The 27859-nt window shown below is 47.0% G+C and overlaps 1 protein-coding gene across 1 annotated transcript in view; it reads right to left on the reverse strand.

Annotated features, from left to right (window-relative positions):
* The window catches only part of AARS1 (alanyl-tRNA synthetase 1), a 336551-nt gene that overhangs the window by 91034 nt on the left and 217658 nt on the right, over positions 1 to 27859 (reverse strand). The window contains exons 14-15 of the mRNA XM_086945275.1: positions 23475 to 23681; positions 21478 to 21662 (exon numbers count right to left, since the gene is read on the reverse strand). Coding sequence (XP_086801401.1) covers positions 21478 to 21662; positions 23475 to 23681 — 392 coding nt within the window. The remainder of the gene's footprint in view (positions 1 to 21477; positions 21663 to 23474; positions 23682 to 27859) is intronic.

The following is a 27859-nucleotide window of genomic DNA, read 5'->3' on the forward strand; positions in this document are numbered from 1 at the left end:
GGGAGTGTCTCTGTAGGTGGAAGAGGTGGTTTGATAACCACTCTTCCTTTGTCCGGGTTAATAAACAGTGTCTTTTCTCTGGCATCGAACTGCACTTGTAATTTGGTCAAGATAGGCTGAACCGGCGCCCGTTCCTTTGGCTCTGTGGCAGTCTTTGTTGGTTTGGCCACCGAGACTTTGGATGCCAAAGATATTTTCTGTGCCGAGGTGGGCTTGGTATGAAGAGATGTTTCGAGCGCCAAAGGGGCACTCTCCGCTCCGTAGAAGTCCCATGTTTTTCTGATGTGATTTCGGCTTCAATGGCCTTTAAGGCTTTACAGGGATCGATGAACATGTTTTTGACGCTGGCTCCAGAAGGGGCTTTGACTTTGTACAAGATAGTGCCTTTGACTTTTCGGTACCTTTTGAGGGCTGTTTAGACAGAGGGACGAGCGCCTGCTCCTTCGCTATGTGCCGGACACCTCCTTGGCCCGAGGCAGTGGGGTTCCATGAGCCAGTGAGTGCGTTAGTGTTTGGGCGTGGTAGGCTTTCGCCAGTGTACTCACGTGCCCCATAGAGTCTTTAGGCTCATGGTCTGAATCGAAACTTCTCCACTGCTGGTGAGCAGGATGGGAGCCTCCACCGGTGCCCCCATGGCTTCTGCCTCCTCCCAAACGTCCACTTCAGTGTGTAAGCTTTGTGGTTGGTCCCCGTATATATCAGGGGCACTGTCGACTGGATGTGCCGTTCTCTACGGTGACAGTTTTCTTTGACCGAAAGGCCAAGCAGGCTTCATGCGATGTTTCGTTATGTTTTGGTGAAAGGCAGAGGTTGTAGACAGGGTGTTGGTCTTACCTGGAGAATTTGGTGTGGCACTTGGGGCAGAAGCTAAAGGGAGTCTTTTCTGTCACGCCATGTACAAGTGAAAGAAGATGGTGGAAAAGTTGGATGGCGAAGTTGAAAAACGGGGACAGAGTTTGGGCGGGTGGAATTAAGGGTGCCGTAAATAAAGACCAGTCATTGGCTGTTTTTCTGTATTATCTATTGATGGTTGATAAATCGGCTACTAGAGGAGGCTGCAGTAAATGTATCAAACTTTCGATACCTTAATCTCCAAGATGAACGTTTTAACCCGTTGGCGGAGAAAAACAAACTAACAATAGAGCCGATGACCACGTGCAATACAGATGATAGGAGGAGCCACCATCATAACTTGAAAGATTTCTTAGAAGAAAGACCAGCTGAAATACATCCAAGTCCAACACTAGATGGCAGGAGTTTGCTAAATATATGCATCAACGGCCAACACATGCTACAAATACATTAATTCCTGCTCAGACAGAATGAGACACGTTTTTCATCTGTACAATAGTTTGAAGCTTAATTATGTGTATAGGATATTGCTGCAGGCCATGCTTTGTGCACCCTATGCCCAGATACGTAGCGGGCACTGGATCTAGCAAAGTCATGAATATAATTTACAATGTATTTTCTATGCCTACTGTAAGAACAAAAAGTTCTGTGTATGGCTTAGAAAAGCTGTGCCACCATGCTCTGGTTTATGTTTTGCTCTAGGTTTCCCCAGAGCTTGCTGAAGGAGCTCCATGTTCTCACTGAGCTAATGGTTAACAGGCCTAGCATCTGCTTAGAGGGGCTCATCCAAAGAGGCCTTTAACCAGTGCAAAAGTAGCTACTGAAACCTCATCACAGCCTGTGAAGTTACTGGAGTTGCAGACCGTGATTAGAATTCAGAACTCCTGGCATTTTAGCCTGCAGAAACTGTTTATTGGTGAAAGCTAGTCCAAGCCCGGTGTTCAGTGCCAATCCTTGTGTGACTGGTGTGCGTGCGAGTTATTCACTGTAACCAAATGAACAAAAGGTGTCTATTTGGGAAAAGTACAAGGTAGTAAAAGATGGGCTGATGGTGTACTTTCCCTTTGTGCATGGTATATATGAAATCTAACCCTGTACTCTCTGAATTCAGTCTGTTGTGCAGGAGAATTTGGTAATTTCCTTCTCTTTATTTGGAGTGATTTTCTCCCCCCACTAAGGTTGAAATTTCTCGCCCTTCCTCTTCCTGTAATTCTAGCTCATTTAGTAATGCTAGCCGTCAAAAACATGAACAGAAAGCACAAAGATACCCTTTTTCTGGATATTTGGTTTCACACTACTCATGGGTGAAATCAGAATGTGGAATACAGAGTTCCTATCATTAGGACACAGGAATAATTGTGGGTACTTGCAGGCATTTGGTAAAAATTGGAGTCCTGTCTTTTGAATAGACGGTTGCGGAGTCCCCTTACACTTCTTAACAAACACCTTGAATACACTCACTGAAGTTTCTGTGTTGTTTATAGCCGGACTAATCTTCATTCTATCAGTTTTGTTGATTAATTGTAGATCGGAATTTAGCTGTATTTGTCTGTGGTCCCCAAAAACTGCACTTTTTATGTTAATAATTTCCTACACTTCTACTAACTCTGACCTTACTTGATCACTTAAAAAAATATATCAGAATGTCTCAAAGGTGACTGAATGAGAGGTTCCTGCTTTTATCTTACACATTTAAGGTCTACATTTAGGAAAAATAATAACTACTCACCTCTCAGCCACTAGTTGGCTAGCTTATGCACAGCATTTTAAACTTCGACTCAAACTCAAACTGTAAACGCAATTTTACCAAGCAAATCAAAGCTAACGGTGCAAGCTTATTTTATGGGGCTACTATAAATGGTGATGCTTCACTTGCTAGCTTGAATTAATTTGATTCCAACTATGAAAGTAAACTGCACAGGGAATTATTTTAGGTCTGCACCACATTAGTGATATTGTGTTGATCTGAGGCATCTACAGAGAAAGAAAAAGTGATGTTTCAAAGGAATGTCACAACTTGGCATATTTTGAACTCTAGGGACCGGTCTGCTAAAATTGTAATAGATGTCTGGAAATCACGTTAGCTGGGTCTTTAACTAATGATGAAGACGCAAGTACCATGGGAAAGAGTAACAATACCAAAAGGAGACAAGGAACCACAGTCAAATCATGTGATTTTGTTTCCGACAGTCTTGGGAAGCCACAGTAATGAGCAGTGACCTGCAATGTTTTCTGCCCTTCACTAGAGGTCTCCCATTAATTATTCCTTCATGGCGATACAACACTGAACTGATGAAAAGTATCTATTTTTTTAGCAGAACTATACGAGGTAGCATGGAGAGAAATATACGAGGTATCTGCTTTGACACCATGGCTGCCACACTGCAATATTGGCCACTGCAGTTTTAAGTGCAACCTTTCTCCCAGTAAACAAATATACATTCTCCTCTCTTAAATATAATACCATGACCTTAATAACGAGGAAAAGCAGGGCATTAGCCACAGTGTCAAGAAGCACCTCAAAGAGTGAGCTTTATAAACGTTTTTATGAACAGTAAAATAAAACAGCAGCAAATAGTCAAGTTATACAGAGAAACACATTAGGCAGTTGTTGGTGTTACTGCCTAGGGATTTAGGTACTTAGTAGGCCTAACCAGAATTAGCTAAGCTAAATGATCTGTGTGAAAAACTGGAATTGGGTGGAAATAAATCTTTCTTCCGCCAACTGGTGTATTAGGTTCATAATATATTCAAGTTTGAGATGTACAGAAGTACGAGTTACTTACCTTTGGTAATGATTTATCTGGTAGAGACGATTTTAGCCGCAGATTCCTTTACGTAGAATCATCCCCAGACGCGAGACTGGATCCAGAATTTTTTTTGCCATAGCACCCCTGCGTGCCGGGTGGACGGCATCACGAGACTCCGCCCCGGCATCGTCCGCGTATGCTACGTCAGCGAGGTCACATAAGTCCCACCCCGGTGGCCTACGTCAGTTTTCTTCTGAGAACTTTTGCGCGCCACAACGCGGAGCCATCAGACAAAACTGTGGGAGTATGGGAACAGTGTTCGAAAGAGCAGAAAAAATTGGAAAAAGGAATGGAGATGAACACCACCATAAAGAGCAGTGTCAACACTGCAGTACCCAAAGGCAGGGAAAGAATAAAGAACAGATCACAGCCCTGAGCAGCCACCCTGCCAGTATATAGACAGTCCCCCGCCCCCTGGAGACCAGGAACAAATGCAAAATGTCATGACAAAATGTAGCAGGACTACAAATCCAACCAAGAACAACAAAGTGGAAACAGTTCCAAGACAAACAGGAACAACAACCTCCAAGGCAACCTCAGCACAGAGTGCGACAACCCCCAAAAGTAACAAGGGGCAAAGGCACGGCAAGAGGATCCCAACCCAGAGGTTAGCAGAGGGGCCAGGACCCCTAGTAACAAAAGGGGGAAAGGGAGGGGAGGGCAAGAGAGTGAAAGCAAGCCCCAATCCTGGAGCACCAGAGCAGAGGGTCACAGGAATACCTATAAACCAATCCTGCAATGTGCCAAAGAAGAGGAAGGAACAAGAAACAAGACGAATCATCCAGTCAAAAAGAGCGAAAGAATGCACTCACAGAAGAGACAGCCACCCACAGGGAGGCGAGTGCAGAAGACCAAGCCAAAGATCCTCGAGGAACGGGGAGGAAGGGCGGGCCATGAAGGAATCTGCGGCTAGTTATCGTCTCTACCAGATACATCGTTACCGAAGGTAAGTAACTCGAACATCTGATAGAGACTACTAGCAGCAGATTCCTTCACGTAGAATAGATACCCTAGCCATACCCACGGGGAAGGAGGGTCTGTGAAAGAACCCCAACAGCCTGGACATAACAGAGGGACCCACAGGGGACTAGTCTAACGGACAGGTCGAGGAGCCTCGTCCCTCCATGCAAGGGGAACCCCTACCAGCAGAACACCACCGACCCCAAGAGGGGTGTGGAAAAGAGAAAGCCTGTTCCCACTCAACAGAGGAAACAAGGGCAAGGCAAGGTGAGGCCCAAGCGCCCCACGACTCTACAAGGCAACAAAACCTCCATCCAAGGCCAAGGTAAGGAAGAGAGCAAACTAGAGGCTCCAAGGAAACAAGAGGAAAAAAAGGCAAGCCCCCCTCCCTACCGGGAACACGCCCGCGAAGAGGGCAGGTGAGCCCACCACAGCTGGAAGCCAAGAAATCAGACAGAACGGCGCCAACAGCAAGAAAGCAGTTGGAAGCAGGAAGAGTAGCCCGAGGCATCCAGAAGTACCGGGCAGGCTGCACCTGAAAGAGGGAATTGCACCTGCAATGTACGCAAACGCCATAGAGCGCGGAGGCCCGAAGGCTACCACAACTCCCCAGCACAGAACAAGCTATATAATAGCTACCACTACCCCACATAGGGTATGTTAAGTCCCAAGATATGGGAACCCTCCTAGGAAGAAACTTCCGCAGAAGAGGACAACAGAAAGAACCGCGGGAAAAAACACCCCCGCAGAAGGCTTGTCAAGCAGCCAAGAGAAAGACAGAACGCCTAATCTCGGGGCCAACCAGGTGTAGATAACCCAAGCAAAAACAGACAGTCAAAGGGGCTGACCAGCAGCCAACAGAGCCACAGTCCCAACAAAAGAGGACTCGCAGGCACAGGAATCACACAACTGGGGTAACCCCCCTCAACGAAAGAACAGCTCCCAAAAACCAGATCAGGAAGGAAGGAAGGAAGGAAGGAAGGAAGGAAGGAAGGAAGGAAGGAAGGAAGGAAGGAAGGAAGGAAGGAAAGGAAGGAAGGAAAGGAAGGAAGGAAAGGAAGGAAGGAGGGAGGACGACGAAGCCCCGCCAAGAACCTCCGGATGGCCTAGTCTGCCGGGGCGTGGAACAAAAGAGTGCCATCGAAGGGAAGATCCACCAGCTGTTCCTGAACATTTTCCGGGAACACACTGTCCCGAAGCCAAGCATGGCGGCGAAGGGCAACCGAAGAAGCCATGGCACGACCAAGCACCTCAGAGATGTCCAGAGTGGAGCGAAGAATAAACGCCACAAGCTCCCGGCCATCTAAAGCATGGTGCTGCAAATCAACACCAGCAGATCCAAGGGACTCCGCCGAGTCCCACAAGCAAGAGGTGGCCCTAGCCAACACACAAAGTGTTAAGGGTCCGCAGAGGAGCACTGGTCGAAGTGAACATATTGCGCCCCCAAGAGTCCAGCCAACGGGCCTGCCGTGATGGTGGAGACAACAGCGATGGCAGGGAGGGAAAGGCAGTACGCAAAAGGGGGCCACTGGCAAAAGGATGGAGGGAAAGACACACCGGGTCCTGCACAGACACCTTCCAGCACGAGGTGCTGGAAGGTGTCGGTGCAGAAGATGTAGGGGCACCGGATCCCCCGTAGTAGGGAGCCCCCAAGCCCCCCCATCAGAGAAGAACGGAGCGAGCCCTCAAAGGGAGGCAGCAGCTCCCTCCCACCAGAGCCCTGGTGAAGCACCTCCAAAAGATGATCCGCGGGGAAATGGGAAGCCGGATCACCCATGCGCAAAATTCCCACAGCCATGGAATCCAAGCTAGTGAAGGCCGCACCCGCCTCCATAGGGCCCTGCGGTGGGGAAAGCAGCTCCTCTGTTGGCGACCGCTGCAAGCTAAGGCAGCCATCCCCTAAGCCAACCGGAGTGGGGAAGGGCAAGGTCCGGTAAGGAGAAAGAGGTGCAGAGGATTGGGGAACTTGAGGTTCCTCTGGCAAAAACCGAGGCGACGGCAAAGAGCCGCCCTTTGGTGACGTCGGGGAGAAAGCCACGAAGCTGCGGCCCGTCTCCGGCGAGGATGACACCAGCAGGCGCCCAACCTCCGGGGAAGAGGGGCCGTCCGAAGAAGAGTCCACGACCTGACGCCTGTCCGGTGTCGTCGAGTCTGCAACCTGGAGCAGGGCGTTTTCGTCGTCCAGTGCCAAAGGAGGCACCGGACAGGCCTCTGCCACATCACACGGCGCAGGAGACCGGGGCTGGGCCGGAGTCGAGGCCGCTAAGGGACCTCCGACGAGGCACCAGCCTGCGTAGAGGGCCGAAAGTCACCCGGCAATTGACAAAGGGTCCCCCGCCAGCCCCATCCCATGAGGGAACGAGAGGGGCCCGCCGACCCCCATGGCAGCGCCAAGGCCCACTCGACCTCCGGCGAGGCAGCCGCCTGCGTGGAGGGAGAGGGACCCAGGGAGTGACGAGGAGTCCCCCGCCAGCCTCGACTCATGAGGCGAAGAGAGGGGCCCGCCAAGGCCGACTCGACCTCTGACGCAGCAGCCACCTGCATGGAGGCACGAGAAGGGCCCGGAGAGGGACAAGGGGTCCCCAGCCAGCCTCGACCCATAATGGGACGATGGTGGTCCGCCGAACCCTGTGGCGCCACCAGGGCCAGCAGCTGCCGGCTCCGAAGCGGCATCACCTCGGCCCCAGACAAGATCGCCTGTCCAGAGGGCAGAGAGGGGCTCGGGGATGTGACCCGTGCCCCAGTGACCTCCGGCGACACCACAGGGACTCCCGCAGGAGTTTGCGGCGAAAGATGCCGGGGTGCCATGGTCCGATGGAGGGACCCCCGTATGGCCGTACCTCAATGGCACCACATCCTCCGAACCTGGATCCGAACCAGTCGGCGCCGGAGCCGCCACCGACGCCGCGGAGGTCCCCACAAAGCGCAAGGGATCCGCCGACGTCCCAGGAGCGGAAGGCGGAGAAGCCAGCAAGACCTGCAAGGCCACCACATAGGTCTCCATCTGGGCTCTCGACGCCCCCTCACCGGGAAGGAAAATGCTACTTACCAGTAGGCATCTGTTCTTGGCATGTAGGTCTGCTGACATTCCTATCTTAGCATAGATCACCGCCTAGTGTTGGGTCCGGATGATTGCACTTTGTTGTCTTGGAAGAGTCTTCGAAGTATCACGAGATAGGTGACTCCTCCCTTGGACTACAGTGCGCATGGGCATCCACTCCATCCTTAGATTGTTTTTCGCCATTGTGACGAAGATGGAGTATAGTAAAGTAAAAGATGGCCATGCAAATTAAAATCCTGCAGCTGCGACAGGCCCCGGTGAGGAGAGTGGCCGATATGAATGTCAGCAGCCCTACATGCCAAGAACAGATGCATACTGGTAAGTAGCATTTTCCGTTCGAGGCATGTGGGCTGCTGAATTCATATCTTAGCATAGACTGTATAGCAGTATCTCCTCTAGCGGTGGATGCCTGTCCCAGCTGCAGCAGTTTGAAAAAGAGTTTTGAGGACAGCTTGGCCTACAGCAGCTTGCTGCTTTGATTGCACATCTACACAATATTGTTTAGTGAAAGTGTGTATGGTAGACTATGTAGCTGCTCTACAGAGGTCTTCTAGTGGAATGTTTCCTAGGAAAGCCATGGATGCCCCCATTTTGCGCCTAGAGTGTGCTCTTGGGGGAACTGTTATGAGAGTGCGTTTAGCTTTGTGGTAGCATATTTGAATGCATTTAACTATCCATCTGGCTATTCCTAATTTTTAGATGGGGTTACCCTTATGTTGTGGTAAAAAAGCGACGAACAGTTGCTTTGTTTTCATGAATGGTTTAGTTCTGTCAACATAATAGAGCTCTTCTTACATCTAGTGTGTGTAAGGTCCTCTCAGCTACTGACTGCAGGTTTTGGAAGAAAACGGGCAATTATATGGACTGATTGATATTGAAAGTGGATATGACCTTTTGCATGAACTTAGGGTTAGTACGTAGTACTACTTTATTTTTCGTGTATTTGCATGAAAGGTTCCTGAACCGTTAGAGCCTGTAACTCACTTACTCGACTGAGTGAAGTGATGACAATTAAAAATGCCACCTTCCATGTTAGAAATTACAATTCACATGAGTGGAGTGGTTCAAAAGGAGGTCTCATAAGTCTGGTAAGTACTATATTTAAGTTCCAGACTGGTGCAGGTGGATGTTTTGGAGGGATTATCCTTTTAAGCCCTTCCATGAAAGCTTTGATTGGTGGAACTCTGAACAGAGACAGGTGTTGTCTGTTTTGGAGATATGCTGCTTTAGCTGCAAGATGTAGTCTTATAGAAGAGTATGCTAAATTGCATCTTTGTAGATGCAACAGGTAACAAATATTGTTTTGGATGGAAGCGTCTAATGGGTTGATTTGGTTATTATTACAATAAATTACAAATCTTTTCCATTTGGCTGCATAGCATGCTCTAGTAGTTGGTCGTCTTGCCTCTTTGATAATGTTCATACAATCAGGAGGTAAGTGGAGATATCCAAATTCGAAGACTTCAGGAGCCAGATCGCTAGGTTCAGTTGATTGGGGTCTGGGTGCCTGATTTCTCCATGGTTTTGAGTTAGAAGATGTGGCGACAGATGCATTCTTTGATGTGGAACCAAGGAGAGTTCCAGGAATGTTGTGTACCATGGTTGTCTCGCCCATGTTGGAGCAACCAGGATCATTGTGAGTGACTGCTGACGTAGTTTGCGTGCCACTAGCGGAATCAGTGGGGCTGGTGGAAAAGCGTACGCAAATCTCCCTGACCAGTTCATCCATATCGCATTGCCCTGTGACAACGGATGTGGGAACCTGGCGGCAAAGTACTGGCATTTAGAGTTTTCGTTTGTGGCAAACAGATCTATCTCTGGATGCCCCCATTCTTGAAAGAATGGTTGGAGAGCTTGAGGGTGAATCTCCCATTCGTGTATCTGTTGGCTGTGTCTGCTTAACAGATCCGCTATTTGGTTGTCTTTCCCTGGCAGGTGTTCTGCTAGGAGAAAAATGCTCTTTGGAATTGCCCACCTCCATATGCTCTGCGCTAGGTGAGAAAGCTGTAGAGAGTGAGTCCCTCCCTGTTTCTGGATATAATACATGGCTGTTATGTTGTCCGTCCGGATCAACACAGCTTTGTTGTATACGTATTTTTGGAATGCTTTCAGTGCCAGAAATACTGCTAGCAACTCTAAGTGGTTGATATGCAGTTTCTTTTGTTTTACTGTCCAGAGCCCTTGGACTGTGTATTGGAGTAAGTGGACTCCCCAGCCTGTCAGTGATGCGGCCGCTGTTAGCACTAGTTGTGGAACGGGCTCTTGGAACAGTCACCCCTTGGAAAGGTTTTGTGGGTTCCACCACTGCAGAGAGTTGTAAGCGCGACTGTCTACCAACACTAGGTTTTTTAGTTGTCCTTGAGCTTGGTTCCACTGCTGTGCTAGGCATTCTTGTAATGGACGCATTTGAAGTCTGGCATGAGGGACAATGAATATGCGAGAGGCCATCATGCCTATGAGCTGCATGAACACTCGAGCTGGTAAGGAGTGTTGTGGCTGAAACTTCTGAATTAGAGTCTGCATGTTGGCTATCCTGACTGAATTAGGATATGCCTTTGCTGCTGATGTATCTATTGTAGCTCCCAGATATTGTTGTATGTTGGAGGGTTGTAGATGAGATTTTGGGTTATTTATGGAAAAACCCAGACTGTGCAGCAGCTGGAGTGTTTGAGACGTATGGCTTGCACATCGGGCGTACGATTTGGATTTTATGAGCCAATCGTCGAGGTATGGAAACACGTGGATGTGTTTCCTCCTGAGGTGTGCTGCCACTACGGCTAGACATTTTGTGAACACTCTTGGGGCTGTAGTTAATCCAAAAGGGAGAATTTTGAACTGATAGTGTTGACCTTCTATTGTGAACCTGAGATATTCCCTGTGGGCTGGATGTATAGGTATGTGGAAGTATGCATCTTTTAGGTCTAATGTGGCAAGGAAGTCGCCGTGCTGAAATAACGGGAGTACCCGTTGTAGAGTTATCATATGGAAGTGCTCTGACAGTATGTATTGGTTCAGAGGTCTGAGGTCTAGTATGGGTCGGAGAGACCCTAATTCCCAAAAAGGACGGAAGTATAGAGAGTATACTCCTGTTCCTTAGTGTTGAAAAGAGACTGGCTCTATGATGCCCTTTTGTAGCATGGATTGGACCTCTTGTTGTAACAGTGTTATGTGTTCTTTGGACATAGGATGGTGTTTGGGTGGTATGTTGGGTGGAGTAGAAGTGAGTTCCAGGTAATAACCATACTGGATAATTTGTCTCACCCACCTGTCTGTGGTAATTGCATTCCAGACAGATAGGAACTGGTTGATTCTGCCTCGGAGTGGTGTTAGGTGGTCTGGAGGGAATGTGATGAAGTCACTGTTTGGTGGCTCAGGTGTTATTGCCTCCAGGTCCTCTGCCTTTGTTATTGTTGCCCCTATAACCTCCTCTATTGGAGCCTTTGTTAAAAGTGCTCTGGGTATTAGATTTGAAGGTAGAGGAGCTTTGTGATGTGTTGCCTCTTCCTGCGCCTCTATACGAGGAGCGACGAAAGGAACCTCGATGTTGTTGGAACTGAAGTGCCCCCAATTGATTTTGCAGTTTCAGTGTCTTTCTTCATTTTATCTAGAATGTTGTCTACTGCGGGCGAAACAGGAAATCTTGGTTTACTGGTTGGTTGAGGATGGTGGATTGCACCTCATTTTTTAAACCAGATATGCGTAGCCATGCATGTCTGCACAGTAGAACGCTGGTATTGATAGACCTGGCCGATGTATAGGCTGCGTCTAGCTCACATTTGATGGAGGCATTGGTAATGAACTTGCCTTCCTGAATGAGGTCGTTAGCCTGTGCCTAAAAAGGTTTTGGTAGGTGTTGCATTAGACTTTCGCGCTGGTCGTAGTGTGCTCCGTCGTATCTTGCTAGAAGAGCCTGTGTATTCGCAATTCTCCATGAATTTGCGGCTTGTGAAGCTACCCTTTTCCCTGAGTGTAGGAGAGTAGGGTCTGCAATCCTATGATCACCCAGATTTTTTGCTTTTGTTTCACTGGTTTAAGACTTTCTCTGGCTGTGGGACTGCCAATCAGACCCACAGCCTGGCTGTCCTCTCTCTAAATTACAACATGTACCCTAGGTGCATTTACCAATTGGTACTGGGCCACCTTATCAGACCCTGTAACTCAGGGCATAGGTGTACCCAGGACCTACCAGGGGCTGAAGCATGTATTATGCCACCCCTGGCTGGCCTCCTAAATTTGACACAACTGGCTGCATGACAGCTGGGGCAAAGTCGTGTAATCACCCTTTGCTGTAGGTGTAGTATACCTATACCTAACCCTAAAATGGACACACAGATTCCTATCAGTCACTCCTATGGCAGGCCTTGACAATCCTGAAGGCAGAGTGCTTGGAATCGTGTGAGATGGTGCTCTGGCATGAGCTGAGCCTGTCTGCAGCTTGTGGAACCAAGTCCTAATAGCTGTTCCATGATATCGCATACCATATACTCTTAAGTGCATTATAATCCTCGCGGTTAAATGCTATCTTTGGTATTGCTTTATCAAAACATGTCGAGTAAGGTGTCATACGAATTGGAATACTAACCCCTCGCCAATTCTGGCGACGGGGTTAGCATTCCACCCTTCTAGAGGGACACGACATGTATGTAACTGTGAACCCCGGTTAAAGTTAAACGAAGCCTCAGCTCCACAAAATGGATGCTGCCACCACAGACACGAGTCTGACCCCCTGCAGCTGGGAGTCCTTCCAGCGAGGGGAGCCTGGACAAAGGGTTTCCTGTCAGGGGCGGTGCTAGCACCGTCCCAGACATGGTTTTGTGTATCCTGGGTAGGCAGGGCTTTTCAGGAAGGTGACTGCTGAGTGGCACCCCGGTGCTCACTACGCATAGGCCGGTCAGAACCAGTTCCAGGGGCACACCAGCCCCTGGCCTGGGGAAAGTCCGGCATGGCAGAGGGGTGTAACCACCCCCCTCCTAGTCCCACCCATAGGCAGGACCTAGTCACCGGGTCAGCCCCCTTTTTTAGTATAAAGATGGGAGCGGGCCCCCTGTTCAAATTAGATCATCTTTGGAATCAAGACACGACTTTCTGCGAAAGACATCAAGATTTTCTTCTTCAAGATTCTCCCTTGTGGCTAAGGAGTAGTCACCCTGCATCAAGCGGGCACCATCCTAAGAACACTGCGGTCTGCTGCAAGTCCTTCACGAATCCGACGACCCAGCTCGACGAGACCCGGCTTCCCTGGCACCTCTGACCTCTACTCACCTCTACAGCAAAGCTGAGAACTGTGAGTGCGACGAGACCTCGAGGGACCGACGATCGCCAAGACTGCACGACTTCTTTGCAACAAGCCCACCGTGTGCTCCACTGGTGAGTGCTTTGGGGTCCGAGAAGCCCCAACCCTGAGCAGCTCCAGCACCGAAGATCAGCCCTCCAGCATCTCCACGATCTGCGTGGGGCCCTTCTGCTTTTGCGTGCTCACCGCGCTGTGTGGCTACTAGCCGGCTGGCTTGTGGCCTTCTACACGACGCCCAACAACATCACTGCTGCTGGTCTGGTTGCAGACTGGCCCTTGCTTCCTTCTTCAAGAGAGGCACCCCGGACCCTCCTGGTCCACTCCAGACGCCATTTTTAGTCCACCGCGTGGGCTTGAATTTGCCAAGGCTTTGTTGCCCAATCCTGGGTCCAGCGACGCCGACAGCTTCATCCATCGTGGGAAAGCTCGCTCCTCCATCCTGGTCGCCGACAACGCCTCCTGGTCCGTGAGATCTGCGAACACAGCGTCACCCACTCACCTAGTCGAGGTGGCTACCATCCGGTGCCCTCCTGGTGCCCACTGACTACCGGCTAGTAGTCTCAAACTTGGTCCCCTCTGCTTTCAGGTGTCATCTTCCTTCGATCCAGGCTTGGATCCATCGAACTTTCTTCACTGGTCGCCTGCCAGCAACTTCTTTCTTCCAGGCTCCTGGTCCGTCTACAAGAATTCCCGACGTCTTTTGAGACCTATGCAGCTGCAGCCCCTGGGCTAGGTAACTTCGGCATTTCGGTGCCCCAGCATAGCCTCACTATCCAAGGGTCAGAATCCACTTTCGTTTTCTCCCTACCAGGTCGGGTTCGCCCGAGAACACGAACTTTGTCATTACTAGCTACCATAGACTTTGTCCCGCATCACGCGTGAGAGTGCACACTCTGCACCCGAGTCCCCTGGGTCTCCTAGAAGTAATCTAACGATTCTATAGTCAAGTCCTAGCGATTCCAAAGGCTATTAGTACTGTACTTACCTGCTAGTAATTTCGCATTCCACTTTCAGAGTATATGGTTTTCCGTGCCCCTCGGGCATTTGTATATACTGTGCTAACTTAAGTATTTTCATAAGAGTTTTGTTTTGTGCTTAGTACCCTGTCCTCATAAAGAGTACAGGGCTGTTGTGATTTAAATAAATACACTGTTTATTTTCATAACACTTGTGTGGTGTCCTTTCACTGGGTATTCAAGGGGTATATGTGTGGTAAACAGCTGGCTTAACACGCCCTCTCGAGTCTTTAGCCTCAGACTGCTCGTATCCATACTACTAGGATAGCTGGTCTATAAGGTTGACTTACAACCAATCATCAATAAGGGTTGCTGGACTGATACATAGTGTTCACTAGAATAGTGAGCACTGCATATCAGGCCACCTTCTCACACTGAGGCTTCTAGTATTTTAGATTCTTTATCAGGAGGGGGAGCATCTCCTGTTGTCTGTAAGTTGGCCCTTTTACGAGCATTTGCAACTACTAATGAATCTAAAGGCAACTGTTTAATATAAGTAGGGTCTGCCTTATATTATTTCTCAATCCTCGAAATGAGCACCCACGCCCTAGCAGGATCTTTAAATATGTCTGGCGCGTGCTTTAGGACCCCTTTAAGCATAGGAAGTGTTTTGATATTTTTTTCTGAGGTGGGGAAAGTGTCAAATAAAAAGTCCTCCTCTATAGGGACAGTGTGCATGTCAACCTTGTGATATTTTGCTGCCCTGTCTAAGTTGATTAAACATGATAGTGTCGTCTGTAGGCAACGGTTTTGTAGGGTATGGGGAAGTGTCTGGGATGGGTTGCGCTTAGTCAGGATCATTTTGGTCATCCCATGTATCATCTTGTGGATCAGGATCCCCTGGTTCATCATAAGTGTACTGAGGATCTTCCCCCATGTCCTCTCCCTCATTGTAATCAGAATGTGTGGGAGAGTAAGGTACAAAAGGCATATCAGGAAAAAAAGGAGGAGGAGTAAAAGGTCTTGAGGGAGATGTCCCAAAGTCTTTTTTCTTTGTAGGAACAGGAGAAGGAGTGTCTTGTGGTAAGTGCCTCTTCTTTCGGTGGTAAACTACCACGTGTCATGTTTTAGGGTCTATATATAATTTTGGTTGCTCTTCAGTCACCGGATCTGGATGGAAGAGTTCTTCCTCGACAGTCCGTGGCTTTGGCGTGGAAGGCTTTGGTTTATTGACTTGTTTTGGAGTCGTTGACTCAAGGGCCTTTGGTGTTGGAGCTCCTTTCGGGTCGGTAACCTCTTTTGGTTCGACGCCATTTTTCTTTTCAGCGTCCTTTTTTGGATCAGCGCCTTTTTTAGGGTCCATGACGGCCTTCGGATCGACGGGAGTTCTTGGTTCAGTACGTTTTTTGTCCGAAGCAAGTTTTTTTTCGGGTCGATTGTCTTTTTTGTGTGATTGGCACTTTTTTAGGATAGTCTCTTGTTCGGATCGACGACCTTCTTGGCCTCGACGACTTTATTCGGTTCAGAGGTTTTCGCTTCCGAGGGCTTCTTGGGATCGACTACGCTCTCCGGTGCCGAGGACTTCTTGGGCTCGACGACCTTCTTTGGGTGTACGCTCTTCGGATCGACGACCTTCGTCTTCGGGTCGATTACCTTTGGGTGGACAACCCTCTTTTGTTCTGCGACTTTCGGGTCGACTAGCTTTTTCGGTTCGACGACCTTTGGCTGGAAAGCTCTTTTTGGCTCGATGTCTTTCTTCGGGCCTCGGCCAACGGAAGGCGTGTGTTTAGGCTTCGGAGCCGAGAGGTAGGGTCTCCGGAGGAATATCTCGATCTTGGCTAAGGCCTTTAGGCGTTGCTTCGACCGGAGCCTTGTCTTTTGGGCTGAGTGGAGTGGGGGGCTGAGTACTCACGGTTTGCCCCGGCGTGATCTGGTCATCGGAGTCCGATTGGTCCTCAACGGTGACGATCTCTAGATCGGAGTCAGCGGCTTCGGGGAGATCTTGTTCGTCCTCTAAGATATTCTCTGGTTCCGGTGCAGACTTCTGCATTTTTTGCCTGGCAGCACGTCGATTCCTGATGGTTTTCTTGGATCGGAATTGGGCACACTCTGGGCAATTTTCTTCTTTGTGTTCAGGTGACAAACACTTGTTGCATACTGTATGCTTGTCAGTATGCGGGAATTTGGAGTGGCATTGTGGGCACCTTTTAAATGGACTCCTTTTCATCGACGAAAGTCGCACGTGGCGTCGATAAGGCCCAACGGCCCGCGTCAACGACCGGATCAAGATGAAAAGTTTAATGGAGTTGAGTGGTACCGAGCGAAAACAATACCGTTGAGTTCGAAGGCCTTTTGGCTCTAGAAAGTAGTTTGTTTTGGTTCCGAAGTTGGAGTATAGGAAATAACATCCAAACCCAATGGTGGAAAAAAACAATCTAAGGATGGAGTGGATGCCCATGCGCACTGTAGTCTAAGGGAGGAGTCACCTATCTTGTGATACTTCGAAGACTCTTCCAAGACAACAAGGTGCAATCATCCAGACCCAACACTAGGCGGCGATCTATGCTATAATATGAATTCAGCAGCCCACATGCCTCGAACACAGTGTTTAGGGGAACGATACGCTGGGCTGCATTATCTGCGGAGAGCCCACGCCCCAGGCCAGAAACCAACCCGCTGGGACAAACTGTGACACTTACAGACAGGGGAGCGACGCTCTTGCGGCTTAGGACAGGGATGAGGACAGCAACAACACCTTTGAAAACCTTCCATAGAAGCAGACTGAGGTGAAAAAGCCGATCTGGACATGCGAGCCGATAGGAGTTTCATCCGGCGCTCCAGCCACGATTTCGGCTTAAACTGCTGGCACGCCTCGCAATCAGAGGAGTCGTGATGTTCCCCCAAGCACCACATGCAAATGAGGTGAGGGTCCGTCGTCATCAGCCGTCCACAAGACGAGCACGTCTTAAAGCCCAAAGGCATCCTCACACTGTTCCCACAAACACACGCAATAGCGTAAAGGGAAAGACCTAACAGCCCAAGAGCACGAACCAGATCCGCGTTGCACGCGGTAAAGGAAAAAAATGACAGGCTCGCTGGAGGGGGACCTCGCTGACGTCACATACGCCAACGATGCCTGGGCGGAGTCGCGTGATGCCGCCCCCCCCCGGCGCAGGGGTGCTGTGGCAAAAAGATTTTCCAGATCCAGTCTCACGCCTGGGGATAATTCTACGTGAAGGAATCTGCGGCTAGTAGTCTCTATCAGATCTGGCAATTTCACGTCTACCATGTCATGAAGTTTGTGCCCAAAATGTCACATAGTTCATTAAAGTTGGCAAATATTATAGATTTACAGAGGGATGGACTGGAACCTGCAAAAAAAGGTTTAGTAGGTTAAAAGTCCTAACAATTAAGTTACCAATAGAGCCAAATGTTGTTAAATTTTACTAATACGTTACAACCAAACATAAATCTGCTTGTTTATACTGTTAGATACCATTTTCACTCGAAAACATTAGCATTTGGTTGGGAATCTGATAAGGCATCAATGTAGTTATCTAACAAGGCAAACTTTTATGAAATGGTACTGCCTTTGTTTTTAAATGGGACTGGGTGGTAAAAAGGTAGAAGCATTATTCAAGCAATTTATATAAAATCTAAAGTATGCATGCTGCATCTCAGCACAGCAATAACTGCTAAATTTACATAATTTTACTGTATGTTACTTTAACACTTGTGCCACTTTGAAGTTTTTACATAGTGAATATTTTAAATGTTCTCTAATTATTTTATTGCTTGTTTTGCATTTACTTTTTAAGGGGAAAGGAATGCTTTAATTATTTACTAAATTGTAGGAAGCTGGATCTTTAAATGATATTCCACTAGGTGGTTATATCATGCAAAGAGTCCATAGATTTCCCCAGAAGTGTACAGGGCTCAAGTAAACCCAATGTGATCTATTTGAGGTAGTGTGGTCGAGCTGGCTTAGGCCTAACAGAGAGGATTATAAGACATTTGTTATGCACAAAGTGACCAATAAATGATACACAACTCAAAAAGGAGATCCACACCAATTTTAGACAAGCATTTGCATGCAATAGGTCTTGCATTTGCAAGACTTACAGCTATTGGCTTTGTCAACAGAAAACCTGGCACAGTGCTGAAATATAAAGCACAGAGCCTGTGTTGCAAAGATGAAAGCGGGTGCTCTGGAAATATAAAGCACACAAATGTTACGAGCATGGTGGCTCGTTAAGCAGGCACCAGGGTAATAAAAAAAAAGCAAATAAAAAATAAAGCTACAAGATCTCGTCCTTCAATGCACAGCACCCCCGCCATGTGTTCCTGCATGACACTCTTTACTGCTGGCAGGCAGGCTGTATGTGAGAACTTAACAACATAAAGCACTAATGAGCACAACCTTTGGTATAACTGATCACCGAGAGTACTGGATAAAAGAATCTTTTTACAGATATCCGATGTCACATATACATCTCTTAACACAAAAAAAATCAGTCGGTAAATTCCAACAGCATTCATTTTTGTGTAAAATATACAGAGTCCACAGCAGTCCAATTCTTCAACTTGGCGGTATTATTCTTGTAATAGATCCAGCATGAAATCTGCCAGTTTGCCAACACGTGTTTCGTCTCCCCATAGACTTTTTCACGGGGGTTAGCGCGAAAGACTTTTGTTGAGAATGTTCAGAATCGGGTCGCAGTTGACTTGCAGTCGTACAGACACAAGCATCCACAGCTATGCTCAATGGGTGTTGTCGCCCATTCGCAAACTGGTTGTACACTATAATCACATCAAATAACTGTCATGTAATAGTTTTTGTTATTCGTGACTCAGGAGAGGGATGATCCAATTAAATCCTTTTAGTGGAGAAAGTAAGAAATATAAGATGCCATTGGAAACCCTGACAAAGTTCTGCTCCGCAAAACAGTGGGAGTACGAGACCAGGAGCACTAAAGACACAAGGGAAAAAAAACAGGTGGGAGGGGTGGGAGGGCTTGGGGGGGGGGGGAGGTCATGGCACGGAGAGATTAAGTAGCAAGAGCAGGGGAATCAAAGACATGAAAAAAAAAAGCTTCAACGGGAGGTGATGGTGGGAGCACAGCATTGGGAGATTAGGTAGCCACAGCAGTGGCACTGAAGACACAAGCTGAGCTTGTAGTGCAGAGAATGGCAGCAGAAGAAAGAGTTCTGCCAAACAGATATGCTCTGAAAGCGAAGGGAAACTGTAGTTGGCCAGTGCTTCTCAGCCTTCAACGGAAGTGATGCATCGGCTGCGCGAACAAGTTAGGAGCCAGAAAAGAAGAGCAACGTTGGAGTTAACCAAGGCAAGCAGCGGGGGATTACACGCTTTATACGGATTACAGCAGGTCTTCTGGACAGCGCATGTGCGCTGCTTAGGCTCGACTTAAAAAAAATAAGCATCTTTCAGGTATTTTAAAACCAAGATGTACGCTAAAAGGTAAGTATGTTTTTCAGGAAATATACTTTAAAAAGTGGACACTAAGTGCAATTTTCAGGCTGTGCAATGTTAACCTACAGAGGAAAACAAGAATACAGTTTTTCAGGTAAGTACACAATTTACAGATCCAGTCTTCGGGGTTTCAGGTCAACACCAGGCAAGGTTCAGATTGGCACCAACATTGCACCACCAGCTGCACAGGTGCGGCTGGGTGCAGAGGTCTGATTCGGGGTCGGATACCCAATGTTAACCTATGGAGACTGAGGGTTCTCGAAGATGCACTGCTTACAGGTGAGAGAAGCGGTGTCAGGAGTCAATCTCCTGGAGTTAATTTAAATACGGGGGGCACAAGGTAGCACCAAACTCACATCCTCAGCAGCACAGGGGCAGCCGGGTGTAGAGTGTAAACACAGCATTGGGCGCCAATGTTAACCAATTGGGGAGATGGGTCTTTAAGTAAGCTGCAGGCTCAGGCCAGACAAAGAAAACCCACAGCTGCCCAGGTAAGTAGAGATGCAGGAGAACGTAGGGTCACCATCGGTCCAGTGCCCCAAGGCTCAGGGGCTTCGGGTCAAAGCAGTGCCCACCACTCCTGTGGGAGTGGGGTATAGCCGTAGCCTTGCTTGGATTAGTCCCACCATCTTCAAGATGGTGGGCACTGAAAAATGTGCTACACTTCGTCACCAGCACCTGAGTGGTGGAGTTAGTGAAGGGAGCCACACCTCCTTTGCTCACTAAGATTTCCGGCCAGTACTCCTGCGAAAAGTGGGGGTTTGAACTGGGGGCTGCCATCTGCTGCTAGCAGTTGAGGCTGGGGTCGCAATACAAATGCGGCAAGGCCTTTAAAGCTTCCCTCTCGAGCATGTTGATCCTCTTGGGGGAGGAGGTGCGACATCACTGCCCAAGATGGGCATGGTTTCTGGCCTTAGAGAGCAGAGGCTCTCGACCTAGGGGTCCAGAAACATGTCTGGTGGTGGCAGGCTGCTTAAAGCCAGTCTGAGACCACACCAGGGTTGGTAGGTTTTCAGAGGGAACCTCTGAGGTTCCCTCTGAGTACATATTTTAATAAATCCAACACTGGCATCAGCGTGGGTTTATTAAGAGGAGTTGTTTGGTACCAAATGCTCCTGGGTTCAGTGAAGCCATCATGGTGCTAGGGAACTAGAGTTGTTGAGTGTCCAGCCCATGTACTCTCTATTGCTTTCCTGGCACTTACAATATTAAGGATAGACTTAAAAATTGCCCACGCAGATATGCCCACACCTGAGAAATAGTGCACCCTGTCTTATTGCTTGTAAGGCCTGCTAGAGGGGTGACTTACCCATACCTTAGGTACGGCTGCTTTGACATAGATCACACAGGCAGTGTGCCATGTTGACTTTGTCGTTTATGTATGCATCAAAGCAATCAGGGTACAGTAGCAGTTGGCAAGGCCTTGGTGAGGGGTCTCTAGAGGACCCTCTTCAGTCCCTTTGCCCTAGGTTGCAGTGGTACCATTTACTAGGGACTTACAGGGGGGCCTGAGGTTGCAAATTATGGCACTGTTTTAGGGTAAGAGCACTGGTACTGGGAACCTTGACAAAAGGATCCCAGTACTCTTCAGTCAAAGTTGCATTAAAAGCCAGTAAATGGCAGGGCGGTGAACTGCACAGAAACCCGCTTTCCCACATAAATGGTATTCTTTCCTACTATATTAAAACTGTGTAAAGTAGCAGGGGTCTCATGAACATGAGAAGTAGAAGTGTAATGGACCTGAGATAAGCACTCTTGGACAGTTTCATGTGACTTGGTAAGTGAAAGAGACCCTTAAACCGACAGAGAATTTTCTGAGCAGAATCCTTTTCAATAAATAATTCTTATATCCAGTAGACAGTCAGAGTACAATACATTCAGTGATAAATTAAACCCAGGAAATACTGTTTCCTGAAGGAAGATCAGTAGTTACTAGACAACCAGGAGCTAGCTGTTCATGAAAAAAATCCTATGGTGTATATATATTTTTTTTCTATCCCTTTGACCCATCAAAACTACACTAATTCTCCTCCGCTCCAAGCAGAAATACTCACGTTCCTCCACAGAACTCAACTGAGGCGACTGAGCCAGCAGGTCCAGAGGGGTCTGCCAGCATTTCTTCCACCGAGATGCCAACGGAGACAACACGCACTGGATCTGGGTATGTCTCATCAAACACAGCTCTCAAGCCTTGGATGGCTTTGGCAGCAGCCAGGGGGCAATCCTTGGCATACACAGTCTGTAGGCAGAAGCAAAATCACATATAGGTTGAGGAATATGGACCAGAAACACAGACATACAATCTCAAGCACTCTACATTTCAACTCAAACACATTTAATTTAGAACAAACCAAAGAGATTTAATCACAAAGTTGCATTTTATAGAAACATCCATGACTGAGTTTGGCTATGGTTACCTCTTTAAAAGGAAAGGCTCGTAATTAGATGCTTTACCACTTCTCTAAACAAAGGTGGGCTGGGCTTGTCAGACATCTGAGGTAGGAATACTATCACCATGTTGATTGATATGGAATGTAAAGCTTGGTCAACATGTCTTCTGGGAAGTAGCTGGCTATAAAATGCCATGTCCAGGGATTGAACTCAAGATTGAATAGAAATGCTTTTGATAAGGCCAAGCACTCTGTATGGTCCTGATAAACGACCATGTTTTTGAAGCCTTTAATGCTGTGGTCACTATGGTATTAACGTTTTTTCTGAATGCATTTAAAAGGCATACCACCCCATCAGCAGGGAACTGTGTATGGTAAGACTGCATTCTTAAAGCATTTTATCTAGCCTGTGAGAAAAGATGGATCCATGTCTGGTACTTTACACCTCTTCTCCTTTATAGCAATAACAGCATGAAACATCAGATTTCTCATGACTAACATCTTCATCCTTAAATGTTAATACACTGGGATGGTTTAAAGCACTTTTTAGTCTCCTCTCCATCTTCATCATTAGCCACTTTCAATACAGAGATCTCTCTAGGCAGCATGAGAAATGAAAGCTTTGCATTCATCGGGATTGCATTCTTTTGTAGGGTATGTAAGACATGCCAAAGAATGATGGGGCGTTCCACTAGTGTCAGAGGCTGCGCAGGAGGATGGACAGAAGCTGGTTGAGGAAACATATAAGAACACCTGGTAAAATGGGTCTATCATTCTTTGCTGAAATTATAGGAAATCTGGTAGCAACTGGATCCCAGGAGAATGCGGTTAGCTGAACTCATGGGGCAGAGGTATTACCAGCAGTAAACAGTGTGGCTATGCAAATCGGTTTATCCTCCAATACCCAATGATATTTTTCATTTGGCATACAAATGATTTTAAATGGAACCAGATTTGATGCCTCGAGATAGACAGAACATTCCGCCTCGGTTTCAAACTCTTGAAAGAGCTACATTAGTGTCTTGGCAGGACGGGGAAGCCCTTTCCATCAAGACTGCTCTCCCTAGCAGTTTCATCAGTAAGAGTGACTTGGCTGATTATTAGCATTAGTGTGCACTGACCAGAGTAGATGCAGATGTGAAAGTAAATTACAACTTTGGTCTCCCCGTTGATGCAGAAGGTCTCTTTAATATAGTGCTTGTTTTGCCATCTAAATCTTCTCTTACATCGACAGACTAACTGATGATGGTCTATACTGAACTCAGTAGGAAAACTTGAGATGCCTGGAAAGGATGAGATTCTAGATAGATATGTAACATCACCACTTCTAACGCAAGAATCAATCATGCCCACCAGTTTCTCCTTTGCCTTCACCTTAGCCCTAGGAAAACACACAACCCTAGTATCTTGGGAGGCATTTGGCTAACACAAAATACCTCCCCATCATACAGGACTGTTACCAATCAATATTACTTTAATATGTATTGGCACCCAATGAAACCAATAGGAAAGCCTCTGCAGCTGCCAACACCTGGATCAAATGTTTCACATCTTGTCTCAGCTCGTATGTACGGATGCAGCTCGCTCGTCACTACTTTAGCCCCGCCAGCATACCACTAAATTCATCATGGGATGGATTGGTCACCTTGGTGCTGGCATACCTTCGCCTCTTTGATGATCTCATTAACAATCTCCTCAGTCTTCTTGATCTCTGCAGTGGTCATGGCCCCCTTGGCAGTGAAGTCAAAACGCAGCCGGTCTGGGGCAACCAAGGACCCTCTCTGATCAGCCTCCCCAAGCACAGCACGCAGTGCAAAGTTCAAGATGTGTGTTGATGTGTGGTTGCTCATAATAGGGCGGCGCCGGGGCTGCAAGAGAAAGCAATATTGAGTACGATCTGCAACTCACAGAACACTCTGTGAAGAAAATAAGTTAACGCATTAACATTTTTTAGTGGATTCATGGCGACATATGTATTGATTTGCTGGTAAATATTTAATCAAAGCCATGTACAAAATCAGCAGAAGAATATATTGGAATCAAGGCTACAGCAAAAATGTGTTGAGTTTTTATCTGTTATCTAGAGCTTATGTTTTACTTTCTGGACATACAATGGTTTGATAGATCTAGCATAGCTTTCCCAAGGCTGCTAAGTGCCCAGCTTGCTTATGTTTGAGATTTCCAGTTTACCTGCATGGTAGAGTCGAACACTTCAATGTCTCAGGTGTAGTATTTTGAGTGATACTTTATTGCAAAATTAGTTTGACTTGTGTAGTAGATTTTCATTCACTTATGTTTAGGAACCCCCCTCCCCTTTAGAACTTCCTTCTGAAGCACAAATAACTGGGGTGACCACTCATGGTATCAACACTCCTCTATGATGTTCCCCACCAGCATATTCTACTATTACAAAGATTGGCATAGTCCCATTTACCACAGCCCCCCTGGACACGGTCTTGATTTTTCTTTTGGGGTGGGGAGCAATATTTACCTTGTCATACTTAACCTCATTGATGCTGCAGATATTCTTCTCCGGTGCTGGGCCATAATAGAACTGGGTGTGGTCATGACGAGCTCAGCTCGTCATGAGCACACAAGCACCGTGCCTCATGACGAGCTGAGCTCGTCATGAGCATTGAAGGGGTTAAAGTTGGGAAGATCCTATTTTTAAATATCTAAAATATGAAAATAACAAATGCGAACATATATTGATGGTGTGTTGGCCATTTTTCACATGACACCTTCCAATAGTTTTGGCTTTTTAACCAACACAATACATTCCCAGACTTTCAGTTTCACTTTTCCCAGTAGGAATTTTGGGCCAGATGTATGAAACAGTCTTACCCATTCTGTGTCTATGGGAAAATGTGTTCATACATCTGGCCCTTTAAGTTTAAGTGTCAACATGCAAGGAAAAGCATCTGTTCTTGGCATGTAGAACTGCAGAGTCTCACACTGAGCATTAGATCGCCACCTGGTGTTGGGCTCGGATGATTGCATGTTGTCGTCTTGGAAGAAGTCTTTGTAGTCACGAGATAGGTGACTCTTCCCTTGGACGATAGTATGCATGGGCATCGACTCCATCCGTAGATTGTTTTTTGCCACGATGGTAAATGATGGAGATAGTAGAAAGAAAAAAAGGTTGTTTATGCGTGCATATCTAATTAAGATAAAACTGGATCAGATACAGGTCCCAGGGAGGCGGGTGGGCATGTGAGACTCTGCAGCTCTACATGCCAAGAACAGATGCATACTGGTAAGTAGCATTTTCTGTTCGAGGCATAAGAGCTGCAGATCTCACACTGAGCATCGATTATACAGCAGTGTCTCCCCTAGCGGTGGTCGCCTGTATCTGTTGCAGTAGTTTGAAAGAGTTTTGAGGACAGCTTGGCCTACAGCAGCTTGCTGCTTGGCTTGCACATCAACACAATAGTGTTTAGTGAAGGTATGTGTTGTAGACCATGTTGCTGCCTTGCATACGTCTTCTAGGGGAATGTTCCCTAAGAAAGCCATAGAGGCTGCTAGTTTGCATGTGGAGTGCGCTCTAGGAGGAATTGTTAATGTAAGTTTTGCTTTTTGATAGCATTTTTGTATGTATTTTACAATCCACCATGCAATTCCAGCTTTAGAGATGGTGTTGCCTTTATGTGGTAGCGAGAAAGTTACAAACAATTGTTTTGTTTTTCAAAAGGATTTGGTCCTGTCAATGTAATAGAGAAGGGTTCTTTTCACGTGTAGGGTGTGTAGAGCTCTTTCTGTTACAGGGTCAGGGTTTTGAAAAAACACCGGCAACTCTACTGATTGGTTTAGATGAAATGGAGTAATGACTTTAGAAAGGAATTGTGGATTTGTTCTTAGGACCACTTTGTTACGGTGTAATTGTAAAAATGGTTCTTCTATAGTGAAAACTTGAATCTCACTCACCCTCCTGAGAGAGGTAATAGCAATAAGGAAAGCGGTTTTCCATGTGAGGAATTACAGTTCACATTTGTGTAAAGTTTCAAAAGGGGGTCCCATAAGCCTGGAAGAACAATGTTTAGGTTCCACACTGGAGAGGGTGGTAACCTAGGAGGGATGATTCTTTTTAATCCTTCCATAAATGCTTTAATTGCAGGTACTCTAAATAATGACAGATGTCTATTTTGTAGGTACGCAGCAATGGCTGTAAGATTTAGCCGTATAGATGAATATGCTAGATTACATCTTTTTAAGTGTAGAAGGTAGCATATGATATTCTGGATGGAAGCATCCAGGGGATCAATTTGATTATTGGTGCAGTAAATGGCAAATCTTTTCCATTTTGCAGAATAGAAAGCTCTAGTAGTAGGTCTTCTGGTTTCCTTAATGATATTCATACAGTCTGGTGGTAGGTTAAGGTAACCAAACTCGAAGACTTCAGGGGCCAGATCGCTAGATTCAGCTGACTTGGATCTGGATGTCTGATGTCTCCATGGTTTTGCGTTAGCATGGAAGGTGTCAGACACAGTCTTTGGTGCAGAACTAGAGAGAGTTCTAGCAGCGTTGTGAACCACGGTTGGCGTGCCCATGTGGGAGCTACCAAGATCCTTTTGAGAGACTGTTGTCTTAGCTTGCGCACTACTAGTGGTATTAGTGGTAGTGGCGGAAAAGCGTACGCAAATCTGCCTAACCAGTTCATCCATATCGCATTGCACTTGGACAGCGGGTGTGGAAATGTGGCGGCCAAGGTTGGACATTTTGGGTTTTCGTGTGTGGCGAATAGATCTATGTCTGGGTGACCCCACTTGTGAAAAAATGGTAGAAGAACTTGCGGATGTAGTTCCCATTCGTGAATCTGTTGACTTAACAGATCTGCAATCTGATTGTGAACACTTGGAAGGTGTTCTGCTAGCAGATCTAGGTTTTTTTAAATGGCCAATCTCCAAATGTTCTGTTCAAGCTCGGACAGTTGCAGAGAATGTGTGCCTCCTTGTTTTTGAATGTAGTACATGGCTGTCATGTTGTCCGTCCGGATTAAGACAGCTTTGTTCTGTACATGTACATGGAAGTACTTGAGTGCTAGGAATATTTCTAGCAGCTCTAGGTGATTGATGTGCAGCACTTTTTGTTGAGTGGTCCATCTTCCCTGAGTTGTATGGTGTAGGAGATGGGCTCCCCATCCTGTCAGAGATGCGTCTGTTGTAAGTACTATCTGTGGAACAGGCTCGAGGAACTGCCTTTTGATGTTCCACCACTGCAGAGAGCGATGTGTGCGGCTGTCTACCAACACCAGGCCTGTAAGTTGCCCTTGAGCTTGGTTCCACTGATGTGCTAGACATTCCTGCAACAGGCGCATTTGCGGTCTTGCATATGGTACAATAAAAATGCAAGATGCCAACATGCCTATTAGTTGTATGAACACTCTGGCTGGGAAAAAGTGTTGGTTTTGAAACCTTGTAACTAAGGCTTAAATGCTCTGTATTCTGGCTGGACTGGGATAAGCTAGAGCTGTAGACGTGTTTATTGTAGCCCCTAGGTATTGATGTACATGAGAGGGCTGGAGATGCGACTTGGTGTAGTTAATTGTGAACCCCAAGTTGTGTAACGTTTGAATCGTTTGAGATGTGTGTTGGACACACTGATTGAATGACTTGGCTTTTATGAGCCAATCGTCTAGGTATGGGAAGAGATGTATGTGTTGCCTTCGGAGATGTGCTGCTACTACTGCTAAGCACTTTGTAAACACTCTTGGTGCAGTTGTGACCCTGAATGGAAGGACTTTGAACTGATAGAGTTGTCCTTCTAGTCCAAACCTTCAATACTTCCTGTGAAAAGGACGTATGGGAATGTGGAGTAGGCGTCCTTGAGATCTAGTGTAGTAAGGAAATCGCCTTGTTGCAACAATGGGAGCACTTGTTGTAAAGTGATCATATGAAAATGATCTGAGTGTATATACTGATTGAGGGGCCTGAGGTCGAGAATCGGTCTCAGTGTCCCATCCTTCCTAGGTATTAGGAAAAACAGCAAGTAAACCCCTGTTCCTTGATGTCGTAATGGAACTATTTCTATTGCGTCCTTTTGAAGCAAT

Source organism: Lissotriton vulgaris, chromosome 12, assembly GCF_964263255.1.
Source record: "Lissotriton vulgaris chromosome 12, aLisVul1.2, whole genome shotgun sequence".
Taxonomy (NCBI): domain Eukaryota; kingdom Metazoa; phylum Chordata; class Amphibia; order Caudata; family Salamandridae; genus Lissotriton; species Lissotriton vulgaris.